General features: G+C 41.3%; 1 protein-coding gene across 4 annotated transcripts in view; it reads right to left on the bottom strand.

Annotated features, from left to right (window-relative positions):
• Positions 1–20,055, bottom strand: part of cep112 (centrosomal protein 112) — a 572,452-nt gene that overhangs the window by 437,121 nt on the left and 115,276 nt on the right. For all 4 annotated transcript variants that reach the window (XM_060844726.1, XM_060844724.1, XM_060844725.1 and 1 more), the window contains exons 7-8: positions 4,140–4,187; positions 3,920–3,997 (exon numbers count right to left, since the gene is read on the bottom strand). In XM_060844726.1, coding sequence (XP_060700709.1) covers positions 3,920–3,997; positions 4,140–4,187 — 126 coding nt within the window. The remainder of the gene's footprint in view (positions 1–3,919; positions 3,998–4,139; positions 4,188–20,055) is intronic.

Raw genomic sequence — 20,055 nt, forward strand, 5'->3', positions numbered from 1 at the left:
GAGTAGGGAACAATGGACAAATATTAAGACTCTCATTGCACCATGGGGCAGCACAGTGGCTCAGTGGTTGGCACTGCTGCCTCTCAGCGCCAGGGACCTGGGTTCGATTCCTGCCTCGGGCGACTGTCTGTGTGGAGTTTGCACATTCTCCCCATGTCTGCATGGGTTTCCTCTGGGTGCTCCGGTTTCTTCCTACAGTCCAAAGATGTGCAGGCCAGATGAACTGACCATGCTAAGTTGCCCATAGTGTTAGGTACATTAGTCAGGGTAAATATAAGGTAGGGGAATGGGTCTGGGTGGGTTACTCTTTGGAGGGTCGGTGTGGACTTGTTGGGCCAAAGGGCCTGTTTCCACACTGTAGGGAATCTGATCTCATAGCTAATTTAGTATAATTCTATGAAGATATTCTGAGCACAGTGGACAACAGGGACCCAGTAGATGTGCATTTAGATTTCCAAAAGGCATTCAACAAAGTATCACACAAAAAGCTGCTGTATCAGATAAAGATGCATGGCATTATTGGCAATGTATTAGCATGGATAGAGGATTGGTTAACTAACAGGAAGCAACGAGTCAGGATAAATTAGTGCTTTTCTGTTTGGCAATCAGTGACAAGCGATGTGCTTCAGGGATTAGTGTTGGGACCGCAATTATTCACAATTTCCATAGATGGTTGGAGTTGGGGACCACGTGTAGTGTGTCAAAGTTTGAAGATGACACAAAGATGAGTGGTCAAGCAAAGTGTGCAGAGGACTATGAAACTTAGCAAAGGGACATAGATAGCTTAGGTGAGTGAGCAAAGGTCTGGCAGATGGAGTACAATGTTAATAAATGTGAAATCATCCATTTTGATAGAAATAACAGTAAAAAGGACTATTACTTGAATGGGAAAATATTACAGCAAGCTGCTGTGCTGAGGAACCTATGTGCTCTTGTGCATGTATCACAGAAGGTTGGTCTGCAAGTGCAACAGGTAATTAAGGAGGCAAATGGAATTTTGTCCTTCATTGCTAAAGGAATTGAGTTTAAAAGCAGGGAGAGTATGTTGCAGCTGTATAGGGTGCTGATGAGACTGCATCTGAAGTACTGCATGCAGTTTTAGTCTCCTTACTTGAGAAAGTATGTACTTGCACTAGAAGGGGGTGCAGAGGAGATTCACTAGGTCGATTCCGGAATTGAGGGGATTGACTAATGAGGAGAGACTGAGTAGACTGGGATTATATCCATTGGAATTTAGAAGAATGAGGGGAATCTTATTGAAGCAAATAAAATTATGAAATAGATAGAAGTAGAGACAATGTTTCCACTAGCCAAGAGGGCATAGACTATAAAATAGGGGAAGCAGATTTAATATTGAATTAAGACGGAACTTCTTCACTCAGGGGATTGTGAATCTATGGAATTCCCCGCCCAGTAAAGTAGTTGAGGCTTCCTCAAAGCTAAGACAGAGGGTGGATAGGTGAAGCTGAGGCCACGAAAAGATCGGCCATAATCTTATTGAATAGTGGAGCAGGCTCGAGAGGCCAGATGGCCTACTCCTGCTCCTAGTTCTTATGTTCTTATATAAGGAGGAGGCATATATTAGGTATAGATAGCTGGGATATGAATCTCTTCAAAAGTATAAGGGGCGTAAGTGCATTCTTGACAGCAAAATCAGGAGTGCAAAACGGGAAAATGAGACAGCCTTGGCAGATAAGATTGTGATAATGCAGAGATTATACAAGCACATTAAGAGCAAAAGAGCAATAGAGAGAAAATAGAGCCCTTTAACGATAAACAATGTCATCCACGTGTAGAACCACAAAAGATGGGAGGGATACCTAAAAACATATTTTGCATCAGTTTTTACTGTGAAGAAAGAAATGGCAGCTAGGAACTCGGAAATAAAGAGTGAAGTGTTGAAAACAGTCCATATTACAGAAGAGGTGGTGCTGGAGTTCTTAAAAACATAAAGGTAGGTAAATCTCCAGGATCCAATCAATTGTGTTTCAGGGCATTGTAGGAAATTAGGGAAGAAATCGTGCGACCCCTAACAGAGATATTGCCATCACTACAGCCAAGGGTGAGGTGCCAGAGGACTGGATGGCAGCTAATGTTGGGTCTTCATTTAAGAAAGCTGTGAGATGAAGTCTGGAACTGTAGACAGTTGCGTCTGACATCAGTGGTGGGTAAATTGTAGGAGGGGATTCTGAGAGATCGGATTTACATCCATTTGGAGGCAAGGGCTGATTTAGAGATATTTAGCACGGTGTTGTGCATGGGAAATCATGTCTCTCAAACTCAATTGAGTTCTTTGAGGACGTAAACAAAAACATTGATAAGGGCAAGGTGGTAGATGTTATCTGCATGGACTCCAATAAAGCCTTTGACAAGCTTCTGCATGATAGACTGATCAGTAAAATTAGATCACAGAGGATTCAGGGAGAGCTAGCCAACTGGATACAAAACTGGCTTGACAGTAAGAGTTGGAGGGTGGTGGTTGAGGGTTGTTTTTGGGACTGGAGGCCTATGAACACCGGGATTCTGCAGCGATCAGTGCTCGGTCCACTGTTGTTTGTCATTATATAAACGTTTTGATGAGAATTTAGGAAGAATGGTAGTAAGTTTGTGGATGAAGCCAAAATTGGTGGAATGGTCGACAGGGCAGGTTATCTAAGAATACAAAGGGATCTTGATTAATTGGGTTAATGGTTTGAGGAGTGGTAGATGGAGTTTAATTTGGAAAGATGAATTTGGGTAAATAAACAAGGCTAGGATTTATACAGTTAATAGCAAGGCCCTCAGTAGTGTTGTTGAACAGAGACCAAGGGGTTGAGGTACATAGTTCTTTGAAGGTTACGTCATAGCTAGACAGGGTGGTTAAGAAGCTTAGCACACTGCCTTCATTACTCAGACCATTGAATTTAGGAGTTGGGATGTCATTTTGGTGTTGTACAGGAAGTTAGTGAGACCATTTTTGGAGTACCGTGTACAGTTCTGGTTGCACTACTTTAGGAAGCATATCATTAAATTGCAGTGGGTTCAGAAAAGCTTTCTCAGGATGTTACAGGCACTGGAAGGCTTGAATTATAAGGATTGGCTGGATAGGGTGGGACCTTTTTCACTGAAACACAGGTGGTTATGGGGTGACCTTATAGAGGTTTTTTAAATCATGACAGGCTTAGATAAGGTGAATAGCAGAGGTCTTTTCCCTAGGGTGGAGGAGTTCAAAACTAGGAGTTCAAAACTACAGTGAGAAGAGAAAGATTTAAAAGGAACCTGAGGGACAACATTTTCACACAGAGGATGGTTAAGTATTTGGAATGACCTGCTGGAGGAAATTGTGGCTGCAAGTACAGATACAAAATTTAAAAGACCTTTGGAAAGAAAAGATTTATAGGGATATGGGCCAAACACAGGCAGATGGAATGAGTTTAGATGGGTAAACTTGGTAAGTATGGACGAATTTCTGTGTTGTATGACTCTCTCAGATGGACCCATTTTCCTTCTTACGTATGTGTAAGCAGTCCTTCAGAGAGATGCAGATATATTGTTTTCTTCTATATTAACTCCATTCTGGAATCGTCCACTGATTGTAGAATGAGCAAGAGGGAACAACTCTATTTCATAACAATTAGAGTACTGCCCAAATCTGCCCCCAGCTCAAAACTCAACTGAACATGAAAATAAAGAGTGGGTTCTTCACTTTATAACACTTAGAATAAGCCCAAAACCTCAAAATTAAGCATCTCCCAGAAATATCACTTTGTACATTCTTACAACCAAAGTCATCACCCTGTACCGACAATATTCAAACACATCCATGTCACCTTCCTGCTCCTAGCTTGTCTAGCTCTATCTGTTCTTCCCTAAAGGGTTACTAGATATCGTTTGCATGTTTGAACTACAGTAAGCATTACAGCATCATGTATATTCTTACCTCTTTTTCATGCATTTGAATCAGAGTCTGTTCATTGCAGGATGTGCTAACATTTCCGAGGTTTGCTTTAGGCAAAATCTACAGAAGGAAAATAAAAGTAAAACAAGGCACTCAGTGATCAAACAGAAAACATCGGAGAAAAGCCTTCAAGAAACACATTTTCTGATTATGAGTCTCTTTATTTTCCATACCCATAGTCATTTGGGAATCTAACACCTACCGGAGACAGAGGTATTGATTGCTCTCTTAGATATCTGGGGTTTACAATCTGAAAAAACAAAAATAAGAATGATCTTGGAGGTCTTATTTTTCTTTTAACTCTCAAACACAAAAACACAAAACAGGTGACTTGAAAAGACTGATCACCTAAATATATTTCTCTAAATCAATCAAGCCGGCATTCAGAATTGTTTAGTTTTACCATATTGATGTTACTTGAGCCCTGGTTACACAACACTGCCAACTTTTTTTTAAAATGAGGAAGCATGCTGCAAATCCAAGTCGCCTCGTTTATGTCTAATCCTGAAATGTAAATTGATCAGGTAACATTGAACAAACTCAGGATAGTTTCAATCCTCGGAGTTTTATATCATGGGATTGGACAGTTTGTTGTGTTAGTCCAGCACAGGGAGATCTCAAGATGAACATAGCACACCTTTCAGTTCAACGGATAGAAATTGCATAACCCCTTGAGGTTGTGCTCTAGTGCTAAACTGCGTCATATTCCTCCATATGGGCCATATGGAAATGACACAGTGTAGATGTGGAACTGAGGAAAAAAGTCAGTTCTAATTGCTCCACCAAAAATCCTGTCTGGAATGTTAAGACACTATTAAATGGGTAATCTTTAAGAAGTGATAACAAATATCAGTATTATTTATTAGGTTATTTCTGTGAGAAATTATTTTCAGAAACTGACATCCATTGCTAATAAACCTGATGATAAAACATTTTATTCACTGCACTTCTTCCAGACATGAATGGGGATGTGAAAGTAGACTGTGGAAATCAAACAATTCAGGTCTCAATATCAAATGCACTGAGATTATTCAGTTGCTCCCATTCCAACTGAATTAATCAGGGAATTGACACCTTGTCCATATATGGATGGATACTAGTCGCCACTAAGAATTTGTGATGAACATTTGTTTTCCTACTTCTTGCATTCTTTCATTTGAGCAGCAAAAGACATTGACACTGCTGGTACCAATTAGGAAGATGACAAATTTCCTACCAAGACAAAGACAAACCACAGAGCAATTAATTACTCATTGAAACACTTCGATCAAGTACACATTCATCAAACTTCACCATAGGTTTAGGATCAGAAATTAATGTTATGGTGCATGATTAATAGGTCCCAACAATATGCATGTCTGCTCCAGAAACTAACAGAGACAGGCAAATAAGTGGATAAAAAGTAAAAACTCAATTTCACTTCCTTGTCAAAATTAAATCTTGACAGTGTTGTTAAATTAATTAAATTTTAATACAGGCACAATGAAGAAACTCACAGATTAACTATGGGCCACATGATTCACAAGTTAGTCAAAATTAGTAGCATTCATATAATTGTTTCATTAGAGCCATAGAGATGGACATCACGGAAACAGACCGTTCACTCAACTCATCCGTGCCGACCAGATATCCCAACTAATCTAGGCCTATTTGTCAGCACTCAGCCCATATCCCTCCAAACCCTGCCTATTCATTCACCCATTCAGTTGCCTTTTTTTTTGTAGATATTTTTATTGAAATTTAACATTTTTGCAAATTTACAAAAATAAACAAAACTCTCAAATACAAACATTGATGTACAATTAAATCATATATACAATAGTCATAATTTAACAAAGAAAAGAGAAAGAAAGAAAACAAAAAAAGAAAAAAAAAGGAAACAAAAAAAGAAAGAAAAAAAAACTCAACTTTCTACTAATCTAACCTATAACTAACCAGAGTGTATACCTAAGTCTCTTACATGCTCGGAATGTATAAACATCAAATATAATAAAACCCGTATTCGCGCAGGATTCCTCTCCCAAGGGGCCCCGGAGCAGCCCGGTCTGAAATCTTCACTAAATAAAAGCCCTTGTTAGGATAGCCGAAATATCTGCATTTATATAATATAAAAAGGGCTGCCATATTTTATAAAATAATTCAGTCTTTCGGTGCACCATATTTGTGAGGAAGTCAAGGGGGATATATTCCATAATTAATCTGTGCCAATTTGAAAGTCCAGGGGGGCCCTCAGCCACCCAGTTCACCAAAATATTTTTCCTTGCACAGAAAGAGAGAATAGAAAATAGTCTCTTCCCATGCATATCCAGAGATGAGAGGTTCGAAAAGCCCAAAAGGAGAAATACAGGGTCCACCCTAATTTCCGTTCCTAAAATTTCTGTCAGGGTATTTGCCACTTTAGTCCAGTATCTGCGGATTTTCTGACAAGTCCACAGACAATGTACAAGAGTACCCACCTCTATTTTGCATTTAGGACACATTGGAGATGCTCCTGCCTTAAATTTTGCCAGTCGAGCCGGAGCTATATGGGCCCTATGAAGTATCTTTAGTTGGATAGCCTGAGCTCTGTTACAGATAGCAATTCTTCTAGCATTTTCCCAAATGTCATTCCACATATCATCAGAGATTTCTAGCCCCAAGTCCTGCTCCCATGTTTTAAGCAGGTCATCCATGTCTCCTGAGACTCCATCATGTAGCAAATGGTATGTAGTACTAACGGAGGATGCCCCCGCTGGTCGTAAGACATTACGTTCTCTGTCTGATTTATAAAGACTATCTATTAATGTAGTCTTCCTCTGTATATAATCTCGAACTTGGAAGTATCGAAAGAGATCCCCGTTAGGTATTCCGAATTTCAGACGCAGCTGCTCAAAGGACATCAGGATCCCATCTTTAAATAGGTCCCCTAAGCATGAGATGCCCCTGGATCTCCAGAGTTTAAAGGTGGCATCTGTAATCCCCGGTTGGAATCCCCATGCGCCTACTATTGGTGCATGGGGGGATGTTTTATGTGAGTTACCCTCATTTTGCCGCATTATATTCCAGACCTTAATTGTGTTTAATATTATGGGATTTTTACAGTGGTCTGTAATGATTTTCCTCTTATCCGAAAATAAAAGGTTAATAAGTGGGTATTTTACTTGGGAGGCTTCGATATCCAGCCAAATTGATTGTGGATCAGATGAAACCCAATCAGCTATGTAACTTAGTAGGGAGCTTAACTGATATTTCCTAAAGTCTGGGAAGTCCAGTCCTCCCCTTGCCTGTGGAAGCTGTAGCTTCTTCAGCTTAATAAGGGGCCGTCTATGGTTCCAAATAAAGGAGCCCAACCAGCCATATAATTTACGTAGGGCTAGCCTTGGCAGCATCAGCGGGAGCATTCTCATAGGATATAAGAGACGGGGCAGAACATTCATTTTAATTAATGCTATTCTCCCTAGCCAGGAAATCGGAAGGTCTCTCCATCGCTGGAGGTCCTGCCTTATCCTTTCCATTAATTGTACAAAATTAGCCCTATACAGCTGATCAAATACTGGCGTGATAAAAATACCTAAATACAAGAAGCCCTCCAGGGACCAACGGAAGGGAAAAGGGGATCCGTCCATTAAGTGGGGTATCATAGCCAGACCACCCATTGGCATGGCTTCCGATTTTGAAAAATTAATTTTATAGCCTGAGAATGCACTAAATGTATTAATAACTTGAATTAGACGAGGCACTGACATTAAAGGATTACTGAGGAATATCTGCATAGAGGGTAATTTTGTGTTTACCTGTACCAATCCTCGGGGCCGTTATATTAGGATCAGTCCGGATGGCTTCTGCTAATGGTTCGATTATCAGTGTAAACAACAATGGTGAGAGAGGACATCCTTGACGGCAGCCCCTACCCACACTGAAGCCATCCGATCTTAACCCATTAGTAATAACAGCTGCTTTGGGGTCATTATACAATGTTGAAACCCATTTGGTAAACACCTGTCCAACGCCAAACCTTTCCAATGTGTAAAATAAATATGACCATTCAACCCTATCAAATGCCTTTTCCGCATCCAATGAAATTACTACTCCTGGTATCTTTCCCTGATGACAGGCTTGGATCATATTCAAGACCCTTCTGATATTATTGGATGATCTGCGGCCCTTAATAAATCCCGTCTGGTCCTCCTTTATAATATATGGCAGTACCCTTTCTAGTCTTAGTGCTAACATTTTTGAGAGAATTTTAAAGTCTACATTTAGTAAGGATATTGGTCTGTAAGATGCACAATCTTCTGGGTCTTTTCCTTTTTTGAGGATAAGAGAAATATTTGCTTCTTTCAGCGTGGGCGGGAGACAGACCTGACTATGCGCAAAATTATACATATCCATAAGTGGGTCAACCAATATTCCTGTAAATTCTTTATAGAATTCAGCTTGAAAACCATCCGGGCCCGGTGCTTTTCCGCTCTGAAGTTGCCTAATTGCCTCAAGTATTTCTTGGACTGTTAAAGGGGTATTTAGGGCCGACACCTGTTCCGGAGTCAGGCCCGGGAAGGTCAAATTTTTTAAAAATGACTGCATCCTCCTAATCCTATCTTCACAATCCTGCGATCTATATAGTTCAGAATAAAATTCTTTAAAGGTCGCATTGATCTTTTTATGATCATGAGTCAGGGTACCTGTACTTTCCTTTATGGTCGGAATAGTTTGAGGGGCTTTCTTTTTCTTTGCAAGAAATGCTAAGTATCTACCCGGTTTGTCGCCATATTCATATAATCTTTGTTTCGCAAATAATATTTCCCTTTTAGCCGTTTGAGTAAGCGCGGTGTTTAAAGCTGTCCTAAGAGCTGTAATCCTCTGCAATTTTGTGATAGAAGGTCTATCAGCGTATGCTGTTTCGGCTGCTTTTAGGCGAGCTTCGAGCAGACGCTGTTGCTCTCCCTTCATTTTCCTCTGGGTCACTGAATAGGAGATGATCAAACCTCGTGCATAAGCTTTGATGGTCTCCCACATCATTGACGGATTGCTAGCCGTACCAGTATTAATTTCTAAAAAAGTTTTAAGTTCTTGGGAGAAGTACTTTAAAAATTTGCTATCTTTTATCAGGAAGGGGTCCATACGCCAATGCCGAGCGGATGTCCCATTGTTCTTTACCTTAGTTTCCATGTATACAGCGGCATGGTCAGAGATTGCTATAGTACCTATTTTACAGGTTGCTATAGAGTTTAGAAAAATCGATGGGGCAAAAAACATATCAATTCTTGTGTGACATTTATGTGGATTAGAGTAGAAAGAAAAATCTCTACCCTGTGGATGGAGACATCTCCATACATCTACCAATCCTAATTCTTTATTCAGGTCCGCCAGTTGTCTAGATCTGGGAGATACTCCAGCGGCACTCTTGGGAATCCTGTCTATTTCCGGATCCATAATACAATTAAAGTCTCCCCCTATAATTGTATGACAGGCACCAAAGGCCATCAGTTTTGAAAAAGCTTCCGTTATGAATTTAAAGGGGTGTGCCGGGGGGCAGTATACATTTAAGATCCCATATTCCTCTCCATTTATGAGGGCTTTAATCAAAATATATCGTCCAGATTCGTCTTTTATCTGATTTAGAATTTTCAAAGGGAAGTTCTTCCGGACAAGGATAACGACTCCCCTGCTTTTTGAATTAAAAGAGGAAAAAAAGGCCTGATCAAATCCGCCCTGTCGTAATTTTAAGTGTTCTTTATCCGACAGGTGTGTTTCCTGTAGGAGAGCTATATCAACTCTCTCCTTCTTAAGATTTGATAATATTTTCTTCCTTTTAACTGGCGAATTACTCCCCCTGACATTCCAGGTGCACCACTTAACCGACTGTTCAGCCATAATCATCTGGACAGATCCGAGACCCCTCGGGAGGGGAAATCCTATCTAGAACATCCCGAGCATGGAGCATACAAGGTTTACAAAAGTAAAGATTCTCTGATACACTCAAAACAATATAACAAAAAACTCTTTCTGAGTATAAAAAATATAAAACATTCCGAATTGGAGATTTTCTCCCTTGTTCCCAGGGAGCGTCACTTCCTCTCCCACAGTCCATCTTACCCTCTTCCAACCAGTGCCCCACCCTTGACCCAGGTGTTCCTCAATAAAATGAGGAGAATTCAAATATAATATAAAGCTAGAGTTAACAGTGAACACCCCACCCCCACCCACACCCACATCTAAATATATTTGGGAATATTAATACCATATATAACTACAAGATTACAATCTCAACATGTAATACTTAAATATAATACCACAAAATAACAGGGGAAAGAAAAACAACCCCGCTCCTAAAAACAGAAGTAAAATAGAATAAGGTAACCACCTCTCCCCATCAACATTAACCAAACGCCCCAACATATATATATATATACATACACACATAGGGGGAAAGATAAGAAAAGATGAAGGGATGTAAACCAAAATAATGGGAAAGGCAGACCAGCATCCACAATCTCTTACAGTTTATTTAAGAGAGTCCAAGAATTCCTTAGCCTTCTCCGGTGATCCAAAGTTATATATGGATCCTTCGTGGCTAAGGCATAGCGTCGCTGGATATCGTAAGGAGTACTGGATATTTAAGTCCCTTAAACGCTTCTTCGCCTCATCGAATGCCTTCCTCTTTCGGACCAAAGCTGGGGAGAAGTCCTGGAACAGCATGATCCTGGATCCTTTGTGGGTCATAGCTTGGGGATCTTTTCCCAGATTTCTTGAGGCTTCCAGGAGCATCTGCCTCTCCCTATAGCTCTGCAGCTGGAACAGGACCGGGCGTGGGTGCTGGGTTGAACCGGGTCCACGTACTGCGACCCGGTAGGCCCATTCTACCCTTACCTGGCCTGATCCATTATGCAGATTTAAAAGTTGTGGCAGCCAATGCTCTAAGAATGCTGTCAGCTGACCTCCCTCTTCCTGCTCGGGCAGGCCCAACAACCGAATATTTTTTCTACGACATCGATTTGAGGTCATCAATGTGGTTTTCTAGGTTCTGGACTCGATTCTCGAGAAAATGGATGTGGTCGGCTGTTGATTTTATCCCAGTCTCTGAGGCTGCGGCCTTCGACTCCACCTCTCTGACTCGGCACTCCAATTCCTGAATGTCTCTGCCCTGCTTCTGCAGCTCGGCTGATAGTGCTTCTCTGCTCTGCCGAGACTCATCGATAAAAGCATCAATCTTCGCCTCCCACCTGGCAAACATCTCCTCAAAGCTCATCTTCATTGGTAAATCTCCTGAAGTAGCTGAAGACACCTTTGTTGCAGATGAAGAGGGAGAGGGTGGGGGAGGGGTCCCTGCTTTCTTAGAGCCGCCTTTTTCCTTCCCTTTACTCATTTTCCAGCTAGTATTAGACTATTTAAATGTACTAATAGGTAACTATTTAAGGTTAACAACTATTATAAATGGTTTAGTGAGTGTGGTGGGGGTGGATAGCCCACTTTTCCCAAGTTTTGGGTAGAGCACTGTGGACTCAGTCTTGCTGGGTTGCCGCCATCTTGGATCCCCCTCAGTTGCCTTTTAAGTGTTGCAATTGTACCAGCTTCTACCACTTCCTCTGGCAGCTCATCCCATACACGCACCACCCTCTGCATGAAAACGTTGCCCCTTAGGTCTCTTTTATATCTTTCCCCTCTCACCCTAAAACTATGCCCTCTAGTCTGGACTCCCCCACCCCAGGGAAAAGACTTTATCTATTTATCCTATCCATGCCTCTCATGATTTTATAAAACTCTATGAAGTCATCTCTCAGCTCTCGACGCTCCAGGGAAAACAGTCCCCACCTATTCAGCCTTTCTGTATAGCTCAAATCCTCCAAACATGGCAACATCCTTGCAATCTTTTCTGAACCCTTTCAATTTCACAACATCCTTCCAAAAGGAAGGAGACCAGAATTGCACGCGATATTCCAATACTGGCCTAACCAATATCCTGGACAGCCGCAACATGACCTCCCAACCCCACTACTCAATAGTCTGATCAATAAAGGAAAGCATACCAAACGCCTTCTTCACTATCCTATCTACCTGCGACTCCACTGTCAAGGAGCTATTAACCTGCATGCCAAGGTCTCTTTGTTTAGCAACACTCCCGAGGACCTTACCATTAAGTGTATAAGTCTTGTTAAGATTTGCTGCCCCAAAAAGCAGCACCTTACATTTATCTAAATTAAACTCCATCTGATCAAGATCCTGTTGTAATCTGAGGTAACCTTCTTCACTGTCCACTACACCTCCAATTTTGGTGTCATCTGCAAACTTACTAACTAAACCTTCTATGCTCATATCCAAACCATTTATATAAATGACGAAAAATAGTGGACCAAGCACCAATCCGCCAGTCTGAAAAACAACCCTCCACCACCACCATCTGTCTTCTACCTTTGAGCCAGTTCTGTATTCAAATAGCTAGTTCTCCCTGTATTCCATGAGATCTAACCTTGCTAACAGTCACTCATGGGAAAACCTGTCAAACGCCTTACTGAAGCCCATATAAATCACGTCCATCGCTCTGCCCTCATCAACCCTCTTTGTTACTTCTTCAAAAAAACTCAATCAAACTTGTGGGACATGATTTCCCACACACAAAGCCATGCTGACCATTCCTAATCCGTCCTTGCCTTTCCAACTACATTCTGTCCCTCAGGATTCCCTCCAACAACTTGTCCACCACTGATATCAGGCTCATCAGTCAATTGTTCCCTGGCTTGCCCTTACCACCTTTCTTAAATAGTGGAACCATGTTCACCAACCCCCAGTCTTCTGGCACCTCACCTGTGACTATCGATGATACAAATATCTCAGCAAGAGGCAGGGCAATCATTTCCCACAGAGTTCTAGGGTACACCTGATCAGGTCCTGGTGATTTATCCACCTTTGTGCATTTCAAGACATCCAGTACTTCCTCTATAATATGGACATTTTTAAAGATGTCCTATCTACTTCCCCACATTCTATGTCTTCCATGTCCTACTCCACAGTAAATACTGATGCAAAATACTCGTTTAGTATCTCCCCCATCTCCTGCAGCTCCACACAAAGGCCACTTTGCTGATCTTTGAGAGGCCTTATTCTTCCCCGAGTTACCCTTTTGTCCTTAACGTATTTGGAAAAACCTTTTGGATTGTACTTAACCCTATTTGCCAAAGCTATCTCATGTCCCCTTTTTGCCTTCTTGATTTCCCTCTTAAAAATACTCCTACTGCCTTTACACTCTTGTAAGGATTTACTCATCTATCCCGTCTACGCCAGACATCTGCTTCCTTATTTTCCTTAACCAAAACGCTCAATTTCTTTAGTCATCCAGCATTCCCTACACCTACCAACCTTTCCTTTCACCATAACAGGAATATACTGTCTCTGGACTCTTGTTATCTCATTTCTGAAGGCTTCCCATTTTCCATCTGTCCCTTTATCTGCAAACATTTGCACGCAATCAGTTCTTTGGAATTTGGAAGTTCTTGCCTAATACCGTCAAAATTAGCCTTTCTCCAATTTAGAAATTCAGCTTTTAGATCTGGTCTATCCTTTTCTATCACTGTTTTAAAACTAATAGAATTATGGCGCTGGCCCCAAAGTGCTCCCCCACTGATACCTCAGTCACCTGCCCTGCCTTATTTCCCAAGAGTAGGTTAAGTTTTGCACCTTCTCTAGTAGGTACATCCACATACTGACTCAGAGAAGTTTCTTGTACACTCTTAACAAATTCCTCTCCATCTAAGCCCTTAACACTGGCAGTCCCAGTTGATGTTCGGAAAGTTAAAATTCCCTATTACTCCTCAGTATTAAAATAACATTTTGACATAAACTGAAGCATGGTTTAATCATCCACGGAATTGCTCGACAGAAACTGGACCACCATTTTGAAATCTCTTCTCCTTGTGCGGTCATTGGGAGAAAACCTTTGAAGCCTTACCTATGGTGCTTTTTAATTCAAAGTTCTGAAAATGCTTAGTTACATGAGTAAAGAACACAAAAATGTTGAAACATGTTTAGATCTTTTGTATTGCCCAACTGAGGTTCGGGTTGGCAGTCAGGAACCAAAGGGAAGTGGGAATGGAGAAGATTGCATTAGCCACATAAAAGACTTGGATGAAGTTTCAGAGGAGCTTAAATATAATGAAATATCCTTTGACTGGTTCCTGCAACATAAATAATTCTTATCCACAACAGATTGATAGGAAGTCAATACATTCCCATCACCTATCAATGTTTCAATAAAGAATTTAGTACATATGACTGATGCACTTGGTTAAATCAATGCTGTAAAGTATATTGGCTATATGTGGCTAGAAGAGAATTAATCCAGATATGCTGTTATATTTTTCTTCAGTATATAAAAGCTCATGAATAATCACATTCACCCAAAATACACATGCACTTTAATCTTCTGGGGTATTATTTTCTTAAATTGAAAAACGAATATGTTTTCTTCCGTGGTTCTCACTGATCAGTCATTTGCTAAAATGGTGGGTAACATGGGTGAAAATGTAGACTCTATTACCATGGAAATACCATAAGACACTGGATGAAAATAGTAGCTATTATTGTGATCAGCTAAATCAGAATAATCACTCCAGGAAACGAGCAGAAAGCACACTTCACCATTTTTGAGAAGCTCCAACGGTACATAAAATGGTAAAGGGTTGAGGCTGAACTGCAACTCTGTGCTTCAGGCAATTTGTGAACCGATATTCTCAGCGCTCATGGTGAAGCAAAAGCATCATATTTATTAGCTGAACAGAAGCCTAAAAGCAAAGGAGTACTGAGCCTAATATATTTCCATCAGAATCCCAAACTTCGTTAAGAAAGGCTTAAGTTGCACAGAGAATGGTGGTATGGGTATGTGAAGTAAATATCTAAGCATATTTTGTCATATTGAATGCAAGAATCGTGAGTAAAATCTTAAAAATAACAGAGTCATGCACAAATCAAAAAGGAATTCAAGCAGAATGTCTTAAAACTAGTGAGTGGTTCAAATGTGTGCCTAAGGAATAATGAGTGGTGCAGCATACATGCATTTAATAAGATGCTGAGCAAGAAAGATATGGACAGCTATGTTGATACATGGTGCATTAACACCAGGGCATCCCAGCGAGACCAAATGGCCCATTTCTATGCCATGCATTTTATGTTAAAAAAACTCTTGTAATTAAAGTCAGCAGGTGCAATTAAAATGATGTCAGTATTGGACAACTGACCGTGATTAATAACCCCTTGAAGAAATGCATTGTTTTCCCTGTTATTGTTACTTCGGATAAATTTCAAGTTCATGTTTTAATTTCTTCAGTGTTCTTAAACAAAACATATTACTATTGATTTCCTAATTTCACGTTGCTAATCATTTTCCATTTCTTGACAAGGGGCAACAGCTTTTATAAATGGCAAGTCCTGGCACACTTATTACTGAATTTTTTGCTGTCAACAATGGCCAACATTTTGGACTCTTAAACCTAGACTAGGGGATCATGTCTCAGGTTACGTCATCAGCTATTTATGGCCAAGATGAGCAGGAAGCTCTTTACTCAAATGTTGGAAACTCCCGGAACTTTTCAATCCGGATGGCTATGGATGCTGAGCATATTCAAAGCTGAGATGGACAGATGTTTAGTTACTTCCTATATCGGGTGATATGAGAATATGGCAGAAAATGGAGTTGAGGGAAGAAATTCAGCCAAGGTCTTTATCAATGGTCGAGCAGGCTTGAGCGGTCAAATGAATTACTCCAATTTCTTGTACCTTTATGCTGTCAATTGTTTGTTCTTCCTCTCAGGTTCAAAATAGTGATAGTCTTTAAACTCAGAAGAGAAGAAATCTTGACGCTAATTCTTAAGTCAAAATTAAGAGGGAAAGTCTTGCCGAGATGGATACCAAGTGAAAACAAAAACTGGTCAACTCAATAACTGAGGGTCCAGCAAATGCTCAGTTTGTTCCACATGATCTAAAACCAACAAAAGGGCTTTGGAAAGAAAATGCAACAAAGGACAAGCCAAACTAAGATTATAAATTTATTTCAGCAATTTTTCGAATCAGTTTCAGTGATTTGATGTGGCTTCTGGTCATCCTGAAGCTTTTGATACTCATTTTTCAGGATGTTTTATACCTGTCCCAGTCACAAAATCTAAGACCTCAATACTTACAATAAATAATTTACCCCTCAACTAAGTTTAAAAGTGTTGTTATCCCAGTGCATCCTTTCCACCATCACCACGTCAGATCATGTAATTATCTATAGCCTGGCAAAAGCAAGCTCAGCACATGTGACATTCACTGAAATGCAATGCGAGAGCTTGTCGGAAAATAATGATCAATATCTAACAGCCATCATTTCTCAATGGCTATGAAACATAAGCAACTTACTAGTGTTACTGAAATAACTGCACAGAGGCCATTTCCCGTCTCTAAGTCACCCTTTATTTGCTAGTGCACAGTACACTAGCTGTGGCCAGACAGCTTGGAGTCAGTCCTCAATTGAAGATATTCTAATCTCCTAGTTGTATGTATTTTTTCCTTACTGAGGAGATTCCAATCTTTTGGTTATATTTCTTTTTTCTCCTGGTTATATTGGTCAGCCAAGGTTTTCCTGATTGGCCCAGGTTAACACCCTAATCAGGAACCCTGTGGTCAATAAGGTTCATCTGGTTCCAATCACTGGAAATACAATCAGGTCTGGTTCCTTTGACTCGGACTCAGATATAGGTGGCATGTATCAGACCATTATCCGTCTCTTGCATCTGAAACGTCTCAAGAGAGTTTCCTCCTCTTCTTCCGGCAGTAACATGATCGAGGCTGCATCCATTTCAGGCTCCGTTTCCTCAACACCAGGTGGATGAGGAGCACCTGCTGTTTCTGAAAAGCCACTGGCTGTTCTGAGGGGTCAGGTATGTTTTTCCCCTGCCCCAAGGTTTCAGGTGATCCGGTGTTCAGAACTTTCCAAACATTTTAAGTGACATGACCTGCCTCGCATAAATCTTGCACTTATACAGGGCCATTTCCATGATTCTGACACCAAACTTCGTCCCCTGAATTAAATCATCTCTGTTGCTTAGAAGAGGCATTTGGCCAGCACTGATGTACTTGCTGCCATTTCACCCTCCGAGACCATCACCACCACCACCACTACCACCATTTAAGCTGGTGCAGAGTCTTCTCCCCTTCAGCAACTCTGCCGGAGTTATCCTTATTGTTGAGTGTGAGGTAGTCGTACAATCAGAGAGAAGCCAGGACACTTCAGTATCAATTGACACTGTAGGCTGCTCCTTTATGCCTGCCTTCAACGTTTGGACCATGCTTTGCACCAGACCATTGGATGGATGGATGGATGGTATGGAGGTGTCCTTATGTGCTGAATGTCATTGGATAATAGGAAATATTTGAATGCCCTGATGATAAATGACGTCCTATTGTCAGTGACCAATAATTCCAGGAGTCCATGTATCATGAACAATGCTCGCAGCTTCTCAATTGTCATCCCTGAGTTTGCTGAATGAACTTTATGTACAGTCAACCACTTTGAATGGGCATCCACAATGACCTGGGACATTGAGCCCATGAAAATACCAGGGGATTGTTGACATATAACGGAGTTCACTGTTTACCCGGCCTTTCTGAAAAATGTGGAGCCACCATTAGTGCCAATTTTTGTCCTTTTTGGCACACTGGGCAATGCTCGACCAAAAGAGATACGTGGGCAATCAATCCTGACCACCAGACATAGCTTCTTGCCAGCATCTTCATCTAGGATGACCCTAGAATTATTTGTCAAAGACAATAGGACGTCATTTCAGGTGGAGTTCAGCCAGTACCTGGCAGCTACCTTTACTCAGGACAATCACCCTTGCTCCCCACAGTAATATGCCATCCTCTACAATGACCTAGTCTCGCCAGATCCAGAAAGGCTTCAATCCTGGTTGCAATGACTCTTCTGTTTCCCCCATTACCACCAGATGTTTCAGTTTCTCTGGGACAGGATTGTTTTGTATCCACAGTTTGACATTGTCCACGGTGACTAGGAGTGTGTCCAGAAAGTTTAAAACCAAAACAGACTCTTCCAGTAGAGGCACCACCAGTGTAGTCTTTTGCCATTGGCAGGCGGCTAAAGGCATGAGCCACTTTACCTCCCAAATGAGGGCTCAGCGTACATGCTGAGAATAAGCACCAAATGCTGAATTCTACCAGAAGCTATGGGTGGTATCACCTTGTCGTCCTTCAGTAGACAAGGGGTTCGTCCTTCAGTTGAGCAGGGGTTTGTGATTTGTTACTATGACAAATTCCCATCCATAAAGGTACAGACGGAATTCCTCACACCAGTGACGACTACTAAACCTTTCTTCTCTAACCAGGCATACTTGCATTCGGCATCAACCAGAATCCCGGAAGCATACACTGTCAGGCATTCCTCTCCGTTGGGCCACCAGCGAGCCAATAATACCTCAAAACCATACGGGGACACGTCACATGTCAGCACCATCTCTTGTTTAGAATAATAATGTGCCACACCTTAGATGACAACAGCTGCTTTTTCACTTCCCTAAAGGCTACTACTTGTCTACGTGACCATTTCCAAGTGTGACCCTTTTTCAATACCAGGCATAAGGGTCCCAAGATGGAGGCCAAATTACGAATGAGTTTTCCATAATAATTCACCAACTCGAGGAAAGACCTAAGCCCTAGTACAGATGTGGGAGCTGGGACTCCCTTCACATTCTCTTCTAACAGGTATAACTCAGTTTTGTTGACTTTTGAACCGAAGTAGGTCATTTTGGGGTGTCTGGAACACATTATTTTTCCTGACTTCTGTCGTTGCTTCTGCCAGCAAGGCAAATGGCATCAGGCAGGCCTTGCAAAAATCTCGGAAGTTTGTCCTGGTCAACATGTAAAGCGACTTTGTCCCTTTTGATAGTCCCAAACCCATTCTGAAATATTCTTGGGTATTTCACTAGGACTTCACTGAGGCAGCCAGTTTCCAATTGAAAAGTGTTGAGCCAATCTAGGCGAATCCTGCTCAACCAATTCCACACAATGGACCCAAGCCTTTACTGCAATCAGTGGTAACTGCACCACTACTTCTCAGAAGAGACTTGAACTGAAATTGTACCCTTAATCTACAAAAGTTCCCCAGTCTGGTTGAGGCCTTGCACAAAATTAAGGATTGGAAACACAAGCGAATCTTATTAAAGACAGATTCCGCAATCACAGATACAGCTGCACCTGTATCAACCTCCATGGGAACTGGGTGGCCATTTAACCAAACATTCATTTTAACCGGTTCCGATTTCGATGCCACTAAGCAATTTAATTGTTCTTACCCACATGTAGGGGTATTTCCAGGGTGTGAACTCTCCTAGGCACTGGCCTATGGGTTTTCTTATTCAAGTCAGGGCTTGTAGGAGTCTTTTGCTGTCTCAAGTCTGCATATTGGCAGTGACTACAACAGCTTGTCAGCTCAGATCCTGAAGAACTGTTTGGCCACTTGGCCAAGGCTCAACTTTGTTGTGGGGTTCTACTGTGGGCTGTCCTGGAGTTCCTCTGCTCAGAACACCCAGCGTGAGGTTCTACAATTGTCTAGACTCAAGTGGTGTTCCCCAAGCTCAATTAGACAGGTGAGGGTATTGACTTCTTCTGGGATCCCATTCTTGTGGCTTCTGAAATAACTGCAGAAGCTAGTTCCTGTCACCAAGTCACTCTTTATTAGTGCACAGCCAGCTTGGAGTCAGTCCTCAACTGAGGAAGTTCTAATCTCCTAGTTATACTAGTCAGCCAAGGCTTTCCTGTTTGCCCCAGGTTAACAACCCCAATCAAGAATCTCTTAATCAACAAGGTCCACCTGTTCCAATCACTACAATTACATAAAGCAATTAGTACTTTCCACTTTTACTGTTTAGCATCTACCCGCAACATCAAATGGCAGGGCAATGTTTCTTCTAAGATGCTGCATAAATTCTATATGCATTCCCTAAAACAGCTATGTATTTTCATGGAGAAAGTTTTGCAATACCAAAGGCAGTATTCTATAACCAACATGGGGACCCTCATCAAACTTGATACAAAAATATACTGAAAACCAAACTGAGCCCACACGTTCAACACCACAACATTTGAAAAAAAAACCC

Source organism: Hemiscyllium ocellatum, chromosome 25 (assembly GCF_020745735.1).
Source record: "Hemiscyllium ocellatum isolate sHemOce1 chromosome 25, sHemOce1.pat.X.cur, whole genome shotgun sequence".
NCBI lineage: Eukaryota > Metazoa > Chordata > Chondrichthyes > Orectolobiformes > Hemiscylliidae > Hemiscyllium > Hemiscyllium ocellatum.